Source organism: Coprinopsis cinerea, assembly GCF_000182895.1.
Source record: "Coprinopsis cinerea okayama7#130 chromosome 4 map unlocalized cont3.4, whole genome shotgun sequence".
NCBI lineage: Eukaryota > Fungi > Basidiomycota > Agaricomycetes > Agaricales > Psathyrellaceae > Coprinopsis > Coprinopsis cinerea.
In genome coordinates, this window is record NW_003307541.1 from 3,100,523 (window position 1) to 3,119,128 (window position 18,606).

General features: G+C 51.6%; 9 protein-coding genes across 9 annotated transcripts; 5 read left to right on the top strand and 4 right to left on the bottom strand.

Annotated features, from left to right (window-relative positions):
* Positions 1-49: 49 nt before the first annotated feature.
* Positions 50-872, bottom strand: CC1G_14487 (hypothetical protein; the record flags this gene model as incomplete). The annotated part of the gene is made up of 2 exons (XM_002911443.1): positions 50-477; positions 731-872. 2 exons carry the CDS (start codon positions 870-872, stop codon positions 50-52), a joined length of 570 nt encoding a protein of 189 aa, XP_002911489.1.
* A 1,098-nt stretch (positions 873-1,970) lies between these two features.
* On the top strand, positions 1,971-3,090 carry CC1G_08086 (hypothetical protein; the record flags this gene model as incomplete). The annotated part of the gene is made up of 4 exons (XM_001836649.1): positions 1,971-2,121; positions 2,242-2,445; positions 2,519-2,732; positions 2,898-3,090. The coding sequence occupies 4 exons, from the start codon at positions 1,971-1,973 to the stop codon at positions 3,088-3,090; spliced, it is 762 nt and encodes a 253-aa protein (XP_001836701.1).
* A 373-nt stretch (positions 3,091-3,463) lies between these two features.
* On the top strand, positions 3,464-4,717 carry CC1G_08087 (hypothetical protein; the record flags this gene model as incomplete). Its single annotated transcript, XM_001836650.2, has 4 exons — positions 3,464-3,478; positions 3,553-3,726; positions 3,769-4,171; positions 4,647-4,717. The coding sequence occupies 4 exons, from the start codon at positions 3,464-3,466 to the stop codon at positions 4,715-4,717; spliced, it is 663 nt and encodes a 220-aa protein (XP_001836702.2).
* A 473-nt stretch (positions 4,718-5,190) lies between these two features.
* Positions 5,191-5,853, top strand: CC1G_08088 (hypothetical protein; the record flags this gene model as incomplete). The annotated part of the gene is made up of 2 exons (XM_001836651.1): positions 5,191-5,327; positions 5,388-5,853. The coding sequence occupies 2 exons, from the start codon at positions 5,191-5,193 to the stop codon at positions 5,851-5,853; spliced, it is 603 nt and encodes a 200-aa protein (XP_001836703.1).
* A 2,869-nt stretch (positions 5,854-8,722) lies between these two features.
* On the top strand, positions 8,723-10,645 carry CC1G_08090 (8-amino-7-oxononanoate synthase; the record flags this gene model as incomplete). The annotated part of the gene is made up of 4 exons (XM_001836653.2): positions 8,723-8,747; positions 8,936-9,763; positions 9,843-10,298; positions 10,464-10,645. 4 exons carry the CDS (start codon positions 8,723-8,725, stop codon positions 10,643-10,645), a joined length of 1,491 nt encoding a protein of 496 aa, XP_001836705.2.
* Positions 10,646-10,954: 309 nt separating this feature from the next.
* Positions 10,955-12,441, bottom strand: CC1G_14488 (hypothetical protein; the record flags this gene model as incomplete). Its single annotated transcript, XM_002911444.1, has 8 exons — positions 10,955-10,988; positions 11,264-11,360; positions 11,531-11,603; positions 11,798-11,843; positions 12,037-12,062; positions 12,150-12,221; positions 12,352-12,371; positions 12,420-12,441. 8 exons carry the CDS (start codon positions 12,439-12,441, stop codon positions 10,955-10,957), a joined length of 390 nt encoding a protein of 129 aa, XP_002911490.1.
* An 856-nt stretch (positions 12,442-13,297) lies between these two features.
* Positions 13,298-15,024, top strand: CC1G_08091 (hypothetical protein; the record flags this gene model as incomplete). The annotated part of the gene is made up of 2 exons (XM_001836654.2): positions 13,298-14,905; positions 14,965-15,024. 2 exons carry the CDS (start codon positions 13,298-13,300, stop codon positions 15,022-15,024), a joined length of 1,668 nt encoding a protein of 555 aa, XP_001836706.2.
* Positions 15,025-16,664: 1,640 nt separating this feature from the next.
* CC1G_08092 (hypothetical protein) lies at positions 16,665-17,477 on the bottom strand (the record flags this gene model as incomplete). The annotated part of the gene is made up of 2 exons (XM_001836655.2): positions 16,665-17,050; positions 17,144-17,477. 2 exons carry the CDS (start codon positions 17,475-17,477, stop codon positions 16,665-16,667), a joined length of 720 nt encoding a protein of 239 aa, XP_001836707.2.
* Positions 17,478-17,727: 250 nt separating this feature from the next.
* Positions 17,728-18,292, bottom strand: CC1G_14489 (hypothetical protein; the record flags this gene model as incomplete). The annotated part of the gene is made up of 3 exons (XM_002911445.1): positions 17,728-17,740; positions 17,814-17,883; positions 18,208-18,292. The coding sequence occupies 3 exons, from the start codon at positions 18,290-18,292 to the stop codon at positions 17,728-17,730; spliced, it is 168 nt and encodes a 55-aa protein (XP_002911491.1).
* Positions 18,293-18,606: the final 314 nt, after the last annotated feature.

Consider the following 18,606-nt stretch of genomic DNA (forward strand, 5'->3'; position numbering starts at 1 on the left):
TCAGCTCAAAACGCACCAAACATACAAAAAAAAAACGGAATCAACCAACTCACTCTTCAATCTTCGCATGCCACACCAGAGCATCACTACCCAGCTCATCCTTGTACTTATCCAAGATCTTAATAGCCTCGACGAGATCCAAGTTGCGCTCGCGGCCCTTCTTGAAGGGTATGAACCCGATCTGCACACCGCCGCCTCCCATGCCGGGTGGGACGTACGCGCCTTCTCCTCCGTACGTCCCTTCCGCAGGGAACCCATCCGCTCCCTCACCACTCCTACTCCGATCCCCAAGCGGAGGAGGGGTAACAGGCGGCTGGTAATACCCCCTCTCCCACATCTCCTCCATCCTATCCAGCTCCCTCTCCCTCGCTATCCGCTCCTGCCGCTTCTTCTCCTTCTCGGCTTTCTTCGCCGCCTTTTCGCGTTGTTTGAGTTCTTTTTTGGAGAGGGTGCCGTTTTGGGGTGGGGGTGTGCTGCCTGGAGGGGGGTGGTAGACGTAGGTTGGGTGTAGGTGTGGGTATGGAGGGTGATGGTGTGGAGGTAAGTGTGTTATGAGGGTGTTGTGAGGATTCGTTGTTGTAGGGATTGGCGGGTAGAGGTTTAGCGAGTAGTAGAAGATAAGTGAAAGAGTAGTCGGCCGGCCAGGGTGACCAAGAACCCAGAAGAAGAGAAGGACAACAATGAGAATGAGCATCCAACAACCACATCTAAAAAACAGAAAAGCACGCACCACCACCACCATTCTGAGCACCGAATTCGTCAGGCGGGATGTACCCCTTCTCACTCGTCGGGGACGAGTCGTGCGTCGCGTGGCCCGGCGGGAGGTGCGCCGAGGACCCTTTGAACAGGCTGAATAGCTTGATTGGAGCCATCGTCGTCCCTGTTCCTCTTCGTACTCTTCACTCTTCGATGTACTCGTATGCGTGTTTGTTCGAAGGTGTTGGTATCCGCTCAAGGGTTCTTCCTACTCCTTCCCGCTCCTACTCTCGCTTCCGAGTACGGATGTGTATGCGCTAGTCGCTTCTAACGACAAAGCCGCAATGTCGAACGTTGGTTCGAGTCGAGTCAGTCGTGTGCCCGTCGTAAACGTTGTCGTATGTAGCCGAAGGCGTATGCAGTGAATGTCGTATGGTGTAGTCGATATGTTGATGTCCAGTCCACTCCCTGGTATCCCGTGCTCGTTCGTAGTCGTAGTCGTCCTAGCAGGTATGCAAGTCGTAGTCCATATGTCGAGTGTTCCTTGTTAGTTTCCCCGCTTGTAGTTTCTTCGTCAAGGCTAGCCTCTGTGGGGCGCCGTCGAGTCGTTTCTCTGGCTGAGCGTCGTGAACGAAGTTCGAACGTCGTACCCTGCAGTCCAAGTAACCGCAGTCGAAGTGGTCGAAGATGAAGTCGAAGCTCAAGTTGGCCGCCAACTCCAAATAATCACTATCCAAACAAAGCGGCGCCCACGAATCCACTCCTTCCTTTCCAAAATCTTCCAAACTCCCGTTTACTCTGCTTGCCTAATCCAAATCCCAAGCCCCAAGGCCAATCTCCCGAGTCGTGGTTTCCTTTTTCTGCTCTTCCTCCACAGCCCTAGGTTCTTATGCCGCAAACACAGCCCAAACTCTGTCACTGACTAGACTGGGGGACTGTGATGGGGGGACAGGGGCAAGTTATACACGCGGGAACTGGTCGAGGCTCTGTAGCTCGCTTAACTCGCTTCCCTGGTCTATCGTCTATCGACGTTTCACGGAAACACGAATCGGGATTCGGGACAGAATGGATATTCATATAAATGCAGGCGAAAACAATCCAATCAAGGGCTCTTGTACACCCCACCTCTTCCCCTCGACTCAGCACCCTCCGCCACCAGTCTATCTGACCTACTAGTATCATCATCCCCCCACCCCCCGACCGCCAAAAGAATGGGTGTTATTGCAGGGAAATTCAGATCATTGCGCGCGGTCACATGGGATGCTGGCTGCACCATGGGGAATCTAGTCTGGCCTAACCGAAAACCTGGGAGCGTGACGCCCGCAGGATGTCCCGGCGCCGGTGGCAAGTGGCCTGAATTCGTACCTCCCAAAGAAGGCGACAGTCGGTGTTCGTGTCCTGCTTTAAACGCGATGGCTAATCATGGTACGTACATACATATCATACATACGTCCTGCTCCTGTACTCGTATTCCCTCGATTGGGTGATTGGATTAACAAGTCATTTTTTTCTTTTCTTTTTTGGGGGGCACTATGTACCATGTAGGTATCCTGCCACACGACGGGAAGAACATCAAGTTCTCAGAAATGGGCGACAAGATTCGCGAAACATACAACTTTGCACCGAGCTTCTGCCTCTTCGTGCCCAACTACGCTGCCACCATGCTGGGGAAGGACTTCAACAAGGACACGTTCGACCTGCAAGAGCTGGATCTACACAATGGGATTGAGCACGACGCCTCGCTGACCCGTGTGTCCTTTTCCTTTTGTTCCCCCTCGTCTAACAGGATCGTCCATTTAAATCTTGGCAATGCTAATGCTAGGCGAGGATGCGGCGCTCGTTCCTGACCAGTCCAAGCCGCATATCCCTTTTATTCGTGAGCTTCTTGACTCCGCTACGGGGACAGATGCAGAAGGAAGGAAGGTCCTGACCATTGAAGATCTTTCCAAGTACTCCGCGAAGCGCCGCGTCGACGCCCGCGAAACTAACCCCGAATACACCCTCAGCAAGGTCCACAGGACTTTTGGCAGTGCAAAGTGCGTACATAGCTTTCAACACTTCAACAGATACTCTTACGTTGAGTGTAATCTGTAATCTGACTTTCTTTTTTTTTTTTTTTCTTTTTTTGTTACGCCAGCTCTTCTACTCTTTTGACCATTTTTGGCGGCCGGGTGGACGACCTCGAGAGCATCTTGATCGAGGAACGGATCCCTGGATGGTTGGGAGTCGAGGATCCTTGAAGAGTTTGGCTTGACGATTATCACGTTCAACGTGAAGACTGTCAATAAGGTGGAGCGCGGTATCGATGAGGAGAAGTATATCGCTGAGAAGAAGGCGACGGCTGCTGCAGCTGCTCAGGGAAATGCGGAGGGTGAATCGAGCGGCGTTGCCTAATCCGACCGATTCAGCCGACCCCAAGTCCCAATATTGGTTCGTAGGGAACGAAAGCTCAGGAATGACAGTTACGACTTGATATGATTTGTATATACGATCTAATGGACTAAGTATTTGTTTGACGATTCTGCTACCCAGTACCAATGGAACACTGCAATTAGGCGCGTGCCCCTATCGAGTTGATGATCACGTGAAAGCCACTTGAGGCTGCGGACCGTCGACGACTTCAGTCTTCATCTATACTACTATAGTCTATAGTACTCGTTTGAACGATAGGAGGGTCTAATAACCGACGCGCTGCCCCGATTCAAGAACCTAGGGTTCCTGGCCACGAATCAAGAACGTCTTAGCGCGCAAACGAGTCGTAGGGAGGATGGTTCGCTTCAAAGTACGCTTTCCCTCTCTCGCCTACACCACCACGCCTCTCCTCCTTCCCTACTAACCACTAACCAGCCTACGTAGAATAGATGGCTCCTCGTTGAGTTCATACCCATACCCACCACCGCATCTGGAGGAGCTCCTACCTCTCGAACAACGCTTGGCCAGCTCCCGAATAATTCTGCACAGCTCCCACCTCTAGACGGCAAACAAATCTGGACCGCCCTCAAACAGAGCATCTTGACGAATTTCGGGGATGTAGGCTGGGGGAGTGTCGCGCCTTCGTTGACCGGTGAGTAGTTTGTGTGTTTTGGTAGATGGGGTGCATGGTGTTTCTTACTCGACCTCGTCCTTCCGCCTGTACTTCTCCCTTACCCGACGAACGACGTCCATTCTCTCGCTTGCTCACCACTGCCGCCGCCTGGTCGACTCTGTCCTGCTTCGTCCTTCCTCCTCCGCTTCCGCATCCACTCCTCAACGCTTCGCAATGCCCTCGCTCCCCTCATCACCGCCGGCCCCCCAGTCAAGTACTTCTCACCAACAACAAACACAGCGATCATCCGCGTCGCGCGCGAGCACCATAAGATCGCCTGGGCGGGGCTGACGCTGCTTAGTACTATCGGGGGTGTCAGGTCTACAGCAGGAGGAAGAGGAGGGACTGGGGATGGTGTAAGGTATATACCTAACGTCGTGCATCTCTCCGGTGCGTTTTCTTTTTCTTCGGACTTTGAGCAATGTCCTTCGGGGTTTCGTTTTTCGTTTCACTGTTCCCTGTTCTCGGGTGTGGTACTTCGATCTGGTTCTCGCATCCCGTTCTGTAATCTGGTTCTCAAATCGAGTTCTCTAACATAATTCTCCAATCCCTTTCTCTAACATGGTTTTCAAATACCCGTTCTCCAGTCTAGCTTGCGTGTGCATCTGAAAGACTGACCTTATTTGCATCCTTCACAGGAACGATAAAGCACTGCCAGCTAGCCGCGATTGAGCATAACCGGGTTGTAGTTGCGCGGTATAGAGCGTTGGCTAATAACCCTGGTGCGTCTTCTCGTCCTCTCCCCCCGCGGTATCGTCCTTAACGCCTGATCGTCCTCCCTGCGTTATCGTCCTTCCCGCGTTATCGTCCTTCCTGCGTTATCGTCCTTCCTGCGTTATCTTACCTCTTAACCGAACTCTCGCAGCCGGATACCAAGATTCGTACGACGCGTTTTTGGAGAAGACCATGCTTGAAATTCAAGCTTTGCAAGATTAGTCCAACCAGAAGGATCATTCGCGTGTTCAAGTTGTAACTCAGTCCGGATGGTGTGGATTGAAGAATGGACAGAGACAGGACTCTGAAGGTGGACCTGGTGTTGTAGGGGCGTAGCATTGGGGGCATTTGGGGTGGACGAGCCAAGTCGCGGATGGAAGTTACGCTGGAGATTAAAAAAAACGGCATGGGATGATGCTGAGATCCCCAATGTTTTGCAAGTAGTAGCCGCAGAGCAGCCTGTCATCTGGGACTGTATTTCGACATGGATTGTATACTGTCATCGCACCATACCTCGGCCACCACCATCTTTCGGCCACTGTCACAAATGTCACACCCGGCACCTCAATGCCGATAGCTTAGTAATTGATTCTCCGCACTTTCGTCCACCGTTCGCTTCGCGTTGTCGCTGGTCTGCAATTACATCCATTACTGCTTCTTCCACTCCCCTCATTTTTGTTTCCTGACGCGAGCGAATGCGAGAAAAAGAGAATCAAGCACCACTAAAAAAGAAATCAGTGTCCGGCGCCCATAGATCTGGTCCCCAGACCTCGAAAACTCCAAGGAGTTCCAGCCGGACATCTGCTCGCGCAGCCAAGGCTCGTATATCCAGGTGAGGACTCTCCAGTGGACAATAGTGTTTTTGCTAATAGGTCATATGAAATGTGTCTAGTCACTTTGAAGAGAATGGTGCCCTCGACGACTTCGCCGAGTCTCAGGCATGGATTGAAAACCTCGTTGATCACAAGGACCTTTATATCCCACCTTTACCGCCCGTTCGCCAACCTTCTGTTCAGCCCAAAGGATTGCCTCTATCAACACCGCTTAAATCGACATCAAACGCGCCTACCGATGTTTCAACACCAACCCTGGAGGAACGAGTGGTGGAACTTGAGGGGAGGATGGCTGAAATTACTCGAAAGGAAAAGGCATGGCGACGGGAGCGGGCACAGTATCAGAAACGCGTCAGGGAGCTGGAGGAGGAGGTTTCTAGCACGAAGAGAGTCCTCCTTGACCTTGCAAATCTATTCCTTCGGGACGCTGAGGTGGAGCCTCCGTCGTCCGTCATTCTCGATGGCGGTTATCTCATCAGACGTGGTTTCGTCGAACACATCAGCCATCGATTCAGAAACATGTAATTACTTTGCTACACAATACATTTTCGTATGCTTCCAAGCGGTCTAAGTAGAATAATATAAAGGGTAGTGGTGAAAATTAGAAGGTGGGGTTTCGTACGAAAAATTACTAGTAGTGTATGCATGGTGAATGGTTGGGGTATAACTAAAGTTCTGAGTATTGTTGACGGTGAAGGGCTGTCGCGGAAGGAGCTGGAGAGCTGGCTGTGTCTGCTGCGTTGGGGTGGAAAGGGGTGGTTGGGTGTAAGGAGATGGTGCCGGTGTCGCTTGCGCAGTAGTACTGGTAGTAGCTCCTCGACGCTGAGAGCGCGAGAATAAACCTGCAAATCGAGGATTACCTGCGAGATTCTCTTGCTCTGCCTTGAGATGTCCTTGGAGGCGTTGTCGAATGTCAACAACCTTCCCAGCTTCACTGAGGTTCAGGACCCTGGCCAGAATAACGAGATCTTCACGCTTCTTGTACGAGGAAAGGGGACGGTCGAAGATTCTCTCCTTGACCTCAGTACTCATCCAAGCCTGTTGCGCTGCCTCTCGACCAGCCCTCTGGAGTAATGACTTCAATTCGGCCTCCAACTCCTCCATAAAGGAAGCCTTGTACTTCTTATGTACAAGAATCCGAGCCTTTTCTTTCCCTGTTCGCCTCGTCCTCTTCTTTTCCAAATTCGCTACCTGCAATTTTGCTAGAGCGAGTTCGCGCTTAATGAGAGTGCAATGCGCACTGCCAGCGAAGGCTTGCGCCTTCCAGTACTGTATAGCCTGCCAGAGATCGGACTGTTGACATCGGAGAGCCCTGATTTCCGCGAGCCGTTCATCGGGGGTCAGACTCTGATCTCGAATGAGAGAGTGGAGAGCTGGGGGCGAGGGGCTGGGTGCTGAGATGAATGAGGTTTCTGCGGATAAAGAGCGAGTGAGCCGAGGGGAGTTTGCGTCGTTGTGTTCTCCATTAGAGAAGTGGGTGTCATCGCTCTGAGCTGATTCGGGGTCATCGTCGTTTTCATCGTTGCTGTCGACGCCCATCGGATCATCGTCCTCTCCACTGCCATCGCTTCGTTGTCCATCTGGGTCATAGTCGGGGTCATCCTCTTCATCAGAATCAGTTTCAGTTTGGAAGTCGGAGGGGGGTTCGATGCCGTCTGATGAGGGAAATTCAGGCGGGAATGATGCTGGTACATGAGCTCGAGTGGAGGTATTGCGACTTGGAGCAAAATCTTCGTCGGTGAAAACATTGGGATTGAAAGGAAATATGCCGGTCTTCTCAAACGCTTTCTTGATGAGGTCGGAATTGATACATTGGCTTCGGACTTTGAGATACTCGTCGATTACGTTGTGACGGTCAATGTGTCTCTTCCGGATAGCGCTTGTCGAGCAGTGGTCTTGCCATTTACGTTGCAGATGCGAGAAGACCACGACATCGAGAGGCTGAGTCTTGTGTGTCGTTTTGGATGGGAGCGCCATTAGAATAACTTCATCGGCAATGTTTGTCTTGTACAAGGCCTCTCGCAGCTCGAGCGACTCATGCGAACCATGGCCATCGTAAATGAGGAGGATTGGCTTGGTAGGATCCTCGCGTCGTTCCAGCGCGTGAGGAATGAAGACCTCGGTCATCCAGTGGAGACCGATCTCGTTATCTGTCCAGCCGTTTTCTGAGAAAGCAATTCTGAATTGTTAGCTAGTTCTCCTTCGTGTTGGGCTAGAGACTTACAGTCCAATGTCGCCGTCATTCAAGTGCCTCGTGTCAGGCCTATTACCAGCCCCCCTTTCCTGCAGCACAAAAGAGGGAGGAGCGATGTACCCGTCTGCGCAGACCGCCTCCAAAAGCGTCACGAGTTCTCGATTGTCGCTGGCTAACTTGTATCGGTTTACAAAGCTCTTAAAGAACCAGTACTTCTGCGAGAACCCATCCCGTCCACCGCCCAGCTGAATTCCCTTTTCGTCCATATTCCACACGTGCGAAGGTGGAAGCCCATCATATTCGTCAACTACTTGCTTCAGAAGGGCGAAGTACTCCGCTATGGTTGTGGGATTGAAGTTCGAGGCACGTTTGGGATCGAGTTGAGCAGCTCTGGCGGCAATTAAAGCTGGATGTCGTTTCGCGAGTTTTAGCACCCAACGTGGAGAGGGCTGGGTGCCGGAGAGCTCTTGCGCAGCATGACAAATCTCTAGAGACGTGAAGGGACGTCCTTCGGCGGCGTTTTGTCCTATCCAGTCGACGAAAGCGTGCTCTGTGGGAGGCGGAAGCAACTGCCTGTGTCCAAAGGCATCCTTCCAAGCGACATGCTTGCCTTTGGCCCGATCCTGGAGCGTGGTCCGGCGTACCTAAAGAGGGTCAGTCAAGTACAGAGGATGAATGAAAATCACGTACATTTTGGGCCTTTGCAGCTGCTCGAAGTGACTTGTATTGGCCAGTTCTAATGCCTTCCAAGGCCAACCGGATCCTATCCTCATATTTCGGGTCACTGGAAGCAAGGTACTCTCCTCGTCGTTTAGTTCCGGTCCGTCTGGCCATAGAGCTTGTCCACTGGTGTGAACAAGAAGATAAAAATCATGGAATTGCGAGTGAGATGACTGAATGGAAAGCGACAACGGCACCCAACAAGGTGGTGGGAACATCTGGGGAAAATTCCATCTCCGACGCGGCTCCTTCGGCCAAGCGTGACAAAGCGTGACATTTACCCCTCCTTCAGAAACCTCACTTCCTGCTCGATTTTGCTCAAGTAAATCACTTTTTCATCGTTAATACGTGTAGGACCGGCCGTATCTACAGAAAGTTTGAAAGAAAAAGACCTACTTTGAGGATATCTGCAAAAGTGGCCGAAAGATGGTGGTGGCCGAGGTATGGTGCGATGACAGTACATCCCCATTTTCAATCAAAATGTTGAATACCTCAAAGAACGGCGGTAAGAGGAGGCCCGACATTCCCGAAGCCGGTTCCTGAATTTCAAACACCGTCGAGTTTCTTGGGGGTTTCCCCAACGTCCTACTCCCATCTTCCTTCCTTCTTTACCCCTCCAACCACTCTCATTTTATCCTCCCAAGACAACTAGAGAAACTACAAGCATGCATGAGGCGCTAAAATCTAAACTAGAATCCGCCCTCGCATCTCGGGAAAAGCGATTGATAAGGCGCAGATTGCCAGATCCCAATTTGCATATCTCCGCTTCTTCCTCTTCCATCACATCCAACAGCAGCAACAACAACGACAACAATGCCAAACCGCAATCCATCATCGACTTTACATCCAACGACTACCTCTCGCTCTCTCTCTCCCCGCTCCTCCGCGCGCACTTCCTCCACAAACTCACCACCGCACCCGACATCCTCGGTTCAGGCGGCTCCCGTCTCCTCGTAAACACACCCACGCACCAATCCCTCGAAAACCGCCTACGCGAATTCTTCCACTCTCCCGCCGCCTTACTCTTCAACTCGGGCTTTGACGCCAACGTCGGGTTCTTCGCGTGCGTCCCGCAGGAGGGCGATGCGATTGTGTATGACGAATATATACACGCTTCGGTGCATGATGGGATGAGGAGTTCGAGGGTGGATCCCAAGCTGCGGCTTTCATTTGCGCATAACAACCTACGTGACCTTAGGAGGGTTCTGGAATCCCTCCTCCAAGCACAAACACCCGATTCAGATTATGGAAGACGGTTTAGAGAAGGCCGGAGTACGGTCTTTTTATCCGTCGAGTCGCTCTACTCGATGGACGGGACGTTTGCGCCTCTCAGGGAGATGGTGGGGTTGCTGGAGGAGGTGTTTCCGAGGGGGAACGCGTATTTGGTGGTGGATGAGGCGCATGCGACGGGGGTGTATGGACCGGCGGGACGTGGGAGGGTGGCGATGGCGGGGTTGGAGGGGCATGAGAGGGTGCTGGCGCTGCTTGTGACGTTTGGGAAGGCGTTGGCTGCTACCGGTGGTGCGTTTTCTTTTCTCTTCCTTTATGGTTTATGTTCTATCCTAACTTCCAACGACCTGAATTGTGATTCGGAATACAGCGGTGATCCTCACCACCCCGCTAATCAAAGACTATCTCCTCAACTACGCCCGCTCGCTCATCTACACCACCTCGCTCAGCTCAGCCGCTATCATCGCCGCCGACGCTTCATTCGACATGCTGCAAAACGGTGTAGCCGACCAACTAGCGAAGAAACTGTTCAGTCTCTCGACGTACCTCGTTGAGACGCTGCAGAGAAAGTTGGAGGAGAGGGGTGTACCGAGGAGTGTGGTGGGGTTGCCGGGGCATTTGGTTGATTGGGAGTCTACTGTTATTTCCTCGCCGTCCCCGCTCGAGTCAGCATCTCGGCCTGAACTACCGAATACAAAAGACCCAACACCCATCATCCCACTCCTCACACCCCACCCGCGGCCGCTCTCCGCTTACCTCCTTACCCACCTACGAATTAATGCTAGGCCTATCACTTGGCCTACGGTTCCGAAGGGTAAAGATCGCGGTATGTCTTGTCCACTTTTTGTCCTCCACTTCTTACCCTTCGTTCCCCCTCCTCTTCTTATCCTTTCTTCCCTCTCCTCTGTTTATCCCTTCTTCCCCCTCCTCTCCTTGTCCTTTGGGAGTTTGCGATGCTGATGTGAACTTGGATTTTGGATTTTGGTACTAGTACGCATATGTCTGCACGCGGGGAACACGAAGGAGGAGGTGGATAGGTTGGTTAAGGGTGTTGTGGAGTGGGCGGAGAGTGTTATTCGGGAGGAACGGAACCAGGGGGTAGTCAAGGGACGGAGGGGAAATGGAGGTGTGGGAGGTGTGGGATCTGAAGTCGCTGTTGCTAGTAAACTCTAAATGATAGAGATACGTAGAGGTAGAATTAGAATTTGGGATTGGGATTAGAAATGGGATTTGATTATTGGTTCAAAGGTTCGGCCTCGTCTCGAGAAGTCGGGTAGGCTTATAATACTTCTGTAAGTACTTAGGTGCCGGCTCCTCCTCATGCCTCCCCTGCGTATCGCCTTGCTAAGGGGGATCTTCCTACGTTACGGGGTTACGCGTCGCGGAGGGACCCCTATCACCGCCCTATTCTGATTTCTCAAGTCGCGACGCGTCGGGATTAATCATGTGGAAATGACGATCAAGACTCCGACAGACGCGCGCCTATCTGACGATCACTATTGACTCTCCAATTTTGCTATCGTCCAGGGGCCTTTCTCAGCGATCAGATGATTGACATAGGGTATAATGTGCATATGGGACATAGAAGCTAGAGTATATAGTCTGAGTACGCATAGGGGCATAGATGTAGGGCATAGACATAAACATAGGTAACATAGATACTGAGCGGCTTATTTCGCATGCACAACAGAGGAAGCCAAGCAGAATTGTAAGAGTGACTTTGAAGACCTTAAGAGGGGTTGAGGTGTCAATAAAGACTCGTCGGAATCGGAAGAGAGGCTATTTGCTTACCAGTGCCTCTGATCATGATTGAAACTTGAAGGACCTGTGCGAAGGGTTGGTAATTTGTAGTAATACTTGGAGAAAGGAATACTTGGAGAAAGGGAGTCTATAGGTGAAAGTGGTCAGTACGAACTCGGAAGGTATTGGATTGAAGGACCGGAGGAAATCTGTGGGGAAGTTGAACACAGTAGTAAGGTACTAGTCGACGGACGAGTCGAGTTGAATCGAGAGTGAAGAGTTGAGAAACGCGATGGTGGTCCTGGTCCGGGTAAGTACCAGAAACGCGGGAGAGTCCTTTGGAGTTGAGAGTTGAAGAGATGGAGAACGTTTGACGCTGCACGAAAGTGTTCTGTGAAATCGGATTAGAGTTAGTAATTGGTTGATTGAGGGATAAATTTATTATGAAGTTTAGGTTTGGGTGTAAGGTAGGTTTGGAGTGAAAGGTTTAAGTTTGGGTTGGACTTTAGGAGAGGCGGAGAAAGGGGCAGGCACGAAGACAGGGAAAGGAGGTAGAAAGAAATGAAGACTCAGAGCACGACTCACCCTGTACAGCGGGTTTAACCGAAATCGGACACCACGCGAACATTGTCTAGGAGGTCCTGTTAGATTCATCCCCTGGGCGTTACAGCGAGGAGAAGGCACAACAGCAGGAAAAGACAAAACAATAGCAGAAGACAACAGCAGAAGAAGCCAAAACAAAGGAGGATGTGCACATACCATACGTGGCGGCAAGAACCTCAGCCATCGTTATCCAAAAACTCGAAGACCCTGGATGGTCGTACCCCGGATCAACAGGCGCTCCTGGTGCCTACATACATAAGTCATTCACCGCGCGCCAATTGTCAAGGAGGATTTAGAATCGAAGGCAAACTGAGATAGGTAGAGTAGTACGCACCCTCCGCGAAGCCGATGACCGCTTCCATCCAAGGGGAACTGGCGGCTTTACATCGCTCAATGCGGCCTTTGCCTATAATCGAGGGGGAGTATGAGTGTCTGAGTCAGTAAAACCGGGGAGGGGTAGGGTGTAGGGGGTAAGGGGACAAGTCGGAGGAGGGGGAGGAAGGAAGAAGGGAAGGAGAGGAAGAAGAGGTGTTTACCGCATGCGATGGCGAGTTGTCTAGGGTATATGTGGAACGGGGAGAGATGAAGTCAGCCGATGTCAAACCAGGAACTAAGAAAAGCGACATGACTCAAGGTATACACCGAAAGAAATAGTAGAAACGACAACAGAAAGAACTAGTACGCACACTTCCGCACACAGTTCCTCACAATGGCGTGACCGGCTAGTAAGAAGTGACCGCGCGCAAAAAGTCCCAAGGGGGGCCTCTTATGACCCCGGGGGAGGTGGCGCCTAACATCCGTTCGCAAATCGTGTCTCGCCGAGAGAGAAGGTAGGGAGAGCCCTGGAGGGGGGCCTGGAGAGGTGAGGTGTTTATATAGAGTAGAACTTGCACACCCCAAGCCTAGGGCTTCAGTTTGGGCGCCTGGTCGGTTTGAGCCTGATAGGGTTACGGTTTTGCCTGCTAGCCTTCGTCATCAGGAGAGTTTGACCGAGAGAGTTAGACTCAGACTACTGGCCAGTGGCGAGGTTGTTCCTGTAAACGAGCTGTCGTTTACTCGGGTTGTTTCGAGTAGGCTGTACATCTGGGACGCTCTGGTCTGTCGTTAAGCAAGGAAAGACTCTGAAGGTAGAGGCACTTCACCTGTGGGGGATTCCGTGAGAGGCGCCCGCCCCTATTCACTCTGTTTGACTGTGTTAGCATCAGAGGGTGCCGAGGACCGCTCCCCCACCCCAGAAGCCCAGTCTCTACCACTCCCAGCGCCTAATGTCCAGATACGCGCACGCATAACGCGTATCTGGACAACATGCTTTGGTCGTAGCAATGCGTATGTGAACGGGAGATCAGGCACATTGGCTTACTCCAACTTAGATTCCGAGTCAGCGACTGTGGTTGATAGAAATCTTACGCATCCGTTCGTCACTGTTCTCTGCCAACCACTTCGTTGCAACGGGGCTGCAGCGTAGAACCTACCCCGACGACCATGTCTCGTGTCCCTGCAGAGCCCCCTGCTTTCCGTGACCCTGTCATTTCCCCCTACTATTCGTCAAACGATAACGGTCTTCCCGACGAATTCGTTCCCCGATGCAAAGCACACATCTTAAAGATGGCGGAGATAGTCCAAGCGGAGGAGGAAGAAGTATCCAGGCTTAAACTCGAACTCGAGGAATCACTCCGGCGACTCCAACTCGCAACTGACGAATACACCTCCTGCCAATCACTTCTCTCTCCCATCCGACGCGTGCCAACGGAAATCTTCTCCACCATCTTCATCCACATCCTCGAGCTCGACTCGGGTCCGCGCATCCTCTCTCCACAGGATGTCATCCAGCTGCGGGACTTGATGCTGGTTTGCAAGAAGTGGAGGAAAGTAGCGCTTGTAACGCCCGAGCTTTGGTGCGGCCTGGAATTCAACTTGTTCTGGGAGATGGCTGGCAAAAGTATAAACCCAGAGGCCGCTCGGTACATCCTTGAGCGGTGGTTCGATCGCGCGGGCACGCGAAGTCTCCGACTCGCTCTGGGAGGGATGTATTTCACGCCAGACGAGCGTTTTCCTCTTCGTCCATTCCTCCTTAGCCCCCATCGCAGGTGGCACACCTTGACCCTCGAACATCTCTCACTCCACTGCGCAGAGAGCATATTTTCTCCAATCAAAGGCGTAGACGGTCACGGGGGAGATACTAGCAGGGGTGTTGTCGAGCCCGCACTGGAATGTCTTCAAGAACTCGGTCTGTACTTCGACCACGACGAACTCTTGACATTCGACCTATCTATCCTGCCCAGTCTCAAAAGACTGACAATCGAAAATGTACGGCCACCCTTCAGCTTTCCTCCCACCCTTCGATGCCTCCACATCCACGGTTTCTCCGCCCCTCGCAGTCTGCTCATCGAAGCGCTCGGTCAACTTCCAGAACTCCAAGAGCTTGAACTAAATGGCGTCGGGCCCATCGACTTAGGTCCCTCGGGTCCAGCCCTACACCCGACCGAAGCAGCCATCTTGGACAACCTCCCGGTCACAACATTCCGCCTTCGCGAAGCCTTGAGCCTCCGAGTCTACCAACTCCTCGAAACAGGACTCCGATTTCCCCGCCTCGAGAGGTGTGAATTTGGCAAAATCACCCTTTACGAAGAAGCTGAGATAGCTCTTGTTCGGAACACGATACCGACATTTCTCAATCATAGTCCTGGACTACAAGAGATTGACTTTACCTCGTCGACCCTACGCTCCCCGCTGATCGCCGAAATCATTTCCAAGACTCGACCTCTTGTCAAACGGATCCTTGTTCACGATTTCTCCTTCATCGCCAACATGAAGCTGCCGCCAAAGGTCACCTTGAGTGGATTGGAGTCGCTCGTGGCGGTAGAGCCGCCGTCAGAAGGGTTGCTGGAGAGGATTGTGGGGTTTTTTGGGCGTAGGAAAGAGTGTATCCGGAAAAGGCAGGTCACTGGTGGAACCACGGTTCGGTTGTATGTGCAGGATGGGTGGCCGAAGTATATACTTGCCCGCCGGAATTGGGTGAAGCAGTTCGAAGAGGTTGGGGTTCAGGTTGCAACCACGCCATACCATGCGTACAGTGCCGGACAGATAAACGTGACCTCTCAGGGCAGGGGTCAAAAATTGAGATTTTTCACTCGAAATTTGAGATTTAGAAGGAAACCTGGCCTAATTCGCGTAAAAATGCAATCTCCGAAAATGACCCAGTCACGTGACTTTTTCCAGATTTTGTCGAAAAAAATCCAACTTTACTTGGGTTTTAGGGGGTGGGATTGACAGGGAAGGCATCTCTGTCAGTCAAAACAGTGACTTAGGCCGTTATGTACACCCGTATAGGACTATAAAACCCACTTCTACCACCCCGATGTTAGGTTGGGGCCATTATCTATACCTAAGATTAAGGTTGCCCCTTATCTTTGATCCCATCAATAGATTAGATCTTCCAAATGGGGAAATTTTCCAAATTTTGGGTAGAACTTTTTCTCAAACCTTCGAATTTGGGGACAGTTTTGAGTTCATTCGAAAGCTCTCGTTGAAAGGAGTAGTTTCCGATGGTTTTCGGAGAAATCCAAGCCATTACCTAAGCCCAGATACAGACGCGAGTTTTGGCGTGCCAAGAGGTCACTTTTGAGCGTCCCGCACTGTAGTACCAGGCACACTCACAGTTGACCTTGCTTTAGCTAGGTCTGTACCAGGTCACATTATGTAAGATTTAGGTGCCTAAAACTCGAGTTCCAAAGATATGCAAACATCGGCCGGCATTCCTTTCCTGGCTCATTACCGCTGCTTTGGATCGTACCCTTCCTTCGGTTCGATCACAAATTCCTAGTCTGCTATGCTGCTGCTCTGGATACAACTAATAGGCGGCATGCCTTGTGTCCTCCAGTATGTTTCGTATGTGCTGGTCGTAATCCGCATGGCCCGCTAGGCATCAGTGGTCTAGGAAGGGTTTGGCGTTCGTCACCTTTCACCTCTACAAGTATCAAGCGCGGGGGGCCGTGGGCTTACTATTTGTGAGCGGGTTAGGCTTTGGGACGTGTCGGACTGACATGAGAAATATGATTCTGGCCTAGTATGTACTTATGTATGTGTTGGGACTTTGTGTGAGGGGCAGAGAAGGTGATTTTATTATCGGCATGTACAATGCAGGGCTGCAGAGTCCTGACCAGCCAGACAACCTAGGATTTACAGTTTCATTATTTAAAAAAAATCGCGTCGCATTCAATGACTGAGCTGTGTGGTACAGGGGGGCAGACAGGTAAGGGGACGCCTATTACGATGAGAGGCAAAACCGACTTGAGCACAAAAGAAAAAGGCGTCCAAGCCGCTAAAGCAAGGTCCACAGTCGCGGGACGCGGCCCTTTATTGACTGGAGAGTCTAAATAAAATCGAACCAGGCTGCCAAGAAGGCCTCCTTTGATTGTGGGAGAAAATCCGTGATCGAAGTGATTGGCGCCCGAGACGCGGCTGCTCGAGCGTCGAGAGGTCACTTTCCATTGCAAAGCTGTGCATGACTGGTAAAGAAAGGCACTTGATATAAACGGTCGCTCGTATATTACGCACCTACAAAGTCCACTTACCTGACTACGTTTTTCTTGGATTCATTGTACCCTGAATACAAGGCCGCCTTGTACTCTGATTGATGTCAACATTGCAAGTCCTATTTACGACAAGGAAACGACGAATGCGTTCAAAAGACATCAGACGACAAGTAAGGTATATGTACGGAAAGAACTGTATAAGATAGGTGTAAGCGTTCCGGACGCTCGGGTAACCAAAGTAACTCGGTCTCAAGCACGATAAGTAGGGAGTGTCGAACAATCCGAAAGGGTTTGGCCGCCATCCTTCCCCGGAGTCACTGGACCACCTCACCCTCGAGTTGTATTCCATGTTCGCCAATGTCATCCTCTTCGTACAACCCCTCATCATCATCGCCTTCACTATCTCCTTCCTCGTCATCGCTGTCCTCAAGGAACGGGACAGGATTCTCAGAGAAGAAAATCCTCATTGGCATCCTCGAGTTGCAATCGCGTGGAAGAGCTTGGAGCACCGCAAATTCCGAGTCGCTGTAACGTTCCCGTCGGACAACAGAGCAACCAACGAGGATGTCGGTTTCGAAGTGAAGCGAATCCTTGAACAACTCCACCAGCAACCCTGGCGTAATGTGCAAACAGTCCGAGTGTAGGCATACATTGCTGCAGGTGCGTGGCGAGAGTTCGATGGTGGCTAACGTTTCGCCGTCTAGAGAAAAACGGTAGCGTTGTCAATCATAAGGAAGCGGGAAGAACGCTGAAGGTACGAGCATCGCCCCTTTTCCTGAAACGATGAACTGACCTTTTGACAGAGTCCAGTAGCCCCCACCAACCAAGGCCGAGCAATCCCCCGGACATAAATAAACCTCTATCAAGAACTCTCCGCTTTCTACGTCGAGGTCTACGTCTTCAAACGCAGTTTCCGTCCAGGCGAGCGATCCGTCCTCCTCCCTCGCTGACCTTACATTGCAACGAGGGAAGTTAGGGAGGTCGTTTGGGAAATTGGAGAGGTAGGAGATTGCCTCGTCGAGGATGGGAGTCCCTTCTGCGTTCATCTCGGGAAAAAAGGACGGGTTAGCTGTAGCGAACTTCGAGGAGGAAGAGGAAGCAATGGAGAGCAACGCGTCCGTCGACATTTAATGGCTGTCCGCCTTCTTTATTGCTTCGAGTCAGCATCCCGGAGAACTCGAGACACAGAGCCACATCAAAAAATTCGTAATTCAGTTTAAGTGTATGTACAGGGGCCATTCCAAGGGAGACGTACAACCGCAGATATTCACAGGGAGTGACAGGGAGGAACACCATATATGGTGGTTTCCCGACATTGACGACGATCGGGGTGACCACTTTCGGCCAGTAGGATCGACTTGACCCAACATCACAGGCTCACAGCAGTTCTCTGTATTGATTGAGTGGAGCGTAAGACGCTCTCGGACGTTTTTCGCATCCTGGAGGAAGTACGGTTTACGTACCTGGTTTCCGAGCCTGTTGACCCTTGGAATGACCCTTTTGATTGGAATTGAGAGTTCCCGACAGTAGGGACTGTGGCGGCCCAGTGAGCAGCCCTTTACCACATATTGCTGTACAGTGCATCGGAAACAATTACCTGTCTGCCGTACTGTAATAGATCCCAGTCCGAGTAACAGATCGAGGCGGTATGAACTGGTCACGTTTCTTCAGAAACGTTGCCGTAATTACCGCAGTGGCCGCTACCAGGTGCCCATGTTCACGAACTAATATTTACCTGGTATATCTCACCCTTCCTTGCACTCTATATCTTCTTGACCTTCAGAAATTGTGAAAAATCGAGCATAGTTCATTGGTTTCTGGTGCTTTGGAAATAAGCGCTCGTGGGCTGATGCCTACGGAGATTGCCGAACTTGCCAGTAAGTCCCCCGATCGGCCACGTTGGATCGTAGCTGAACCACCACCGCCCACTCGTAAGGGTCATATTTCACTGGGATGCAAGCTCCTTATCTCGGTGCGAAAACCGACCTTGCTTTTCCACCCTGAGAAGGTGATTCAGAAGGCGACAATGATCCAGACTCCAGTCCCCAGCAGGAAATTTGGCCTTCCAATGAGCCCAACGGCGATTCATCGCGACACGGGCATCATTCCTGAAACTCGCCCTGCTAGGCTCAACAGCAAGTGCCATTGTCGATGGGAAGGACAGTCATGTCTCTCACAGCTCTTCAAGTGACGGGCCTGGGTGTGCGACGAGGATAGGCCATGGCTGTGACCACTGCCCGCGCTCCCTTCTGTGGT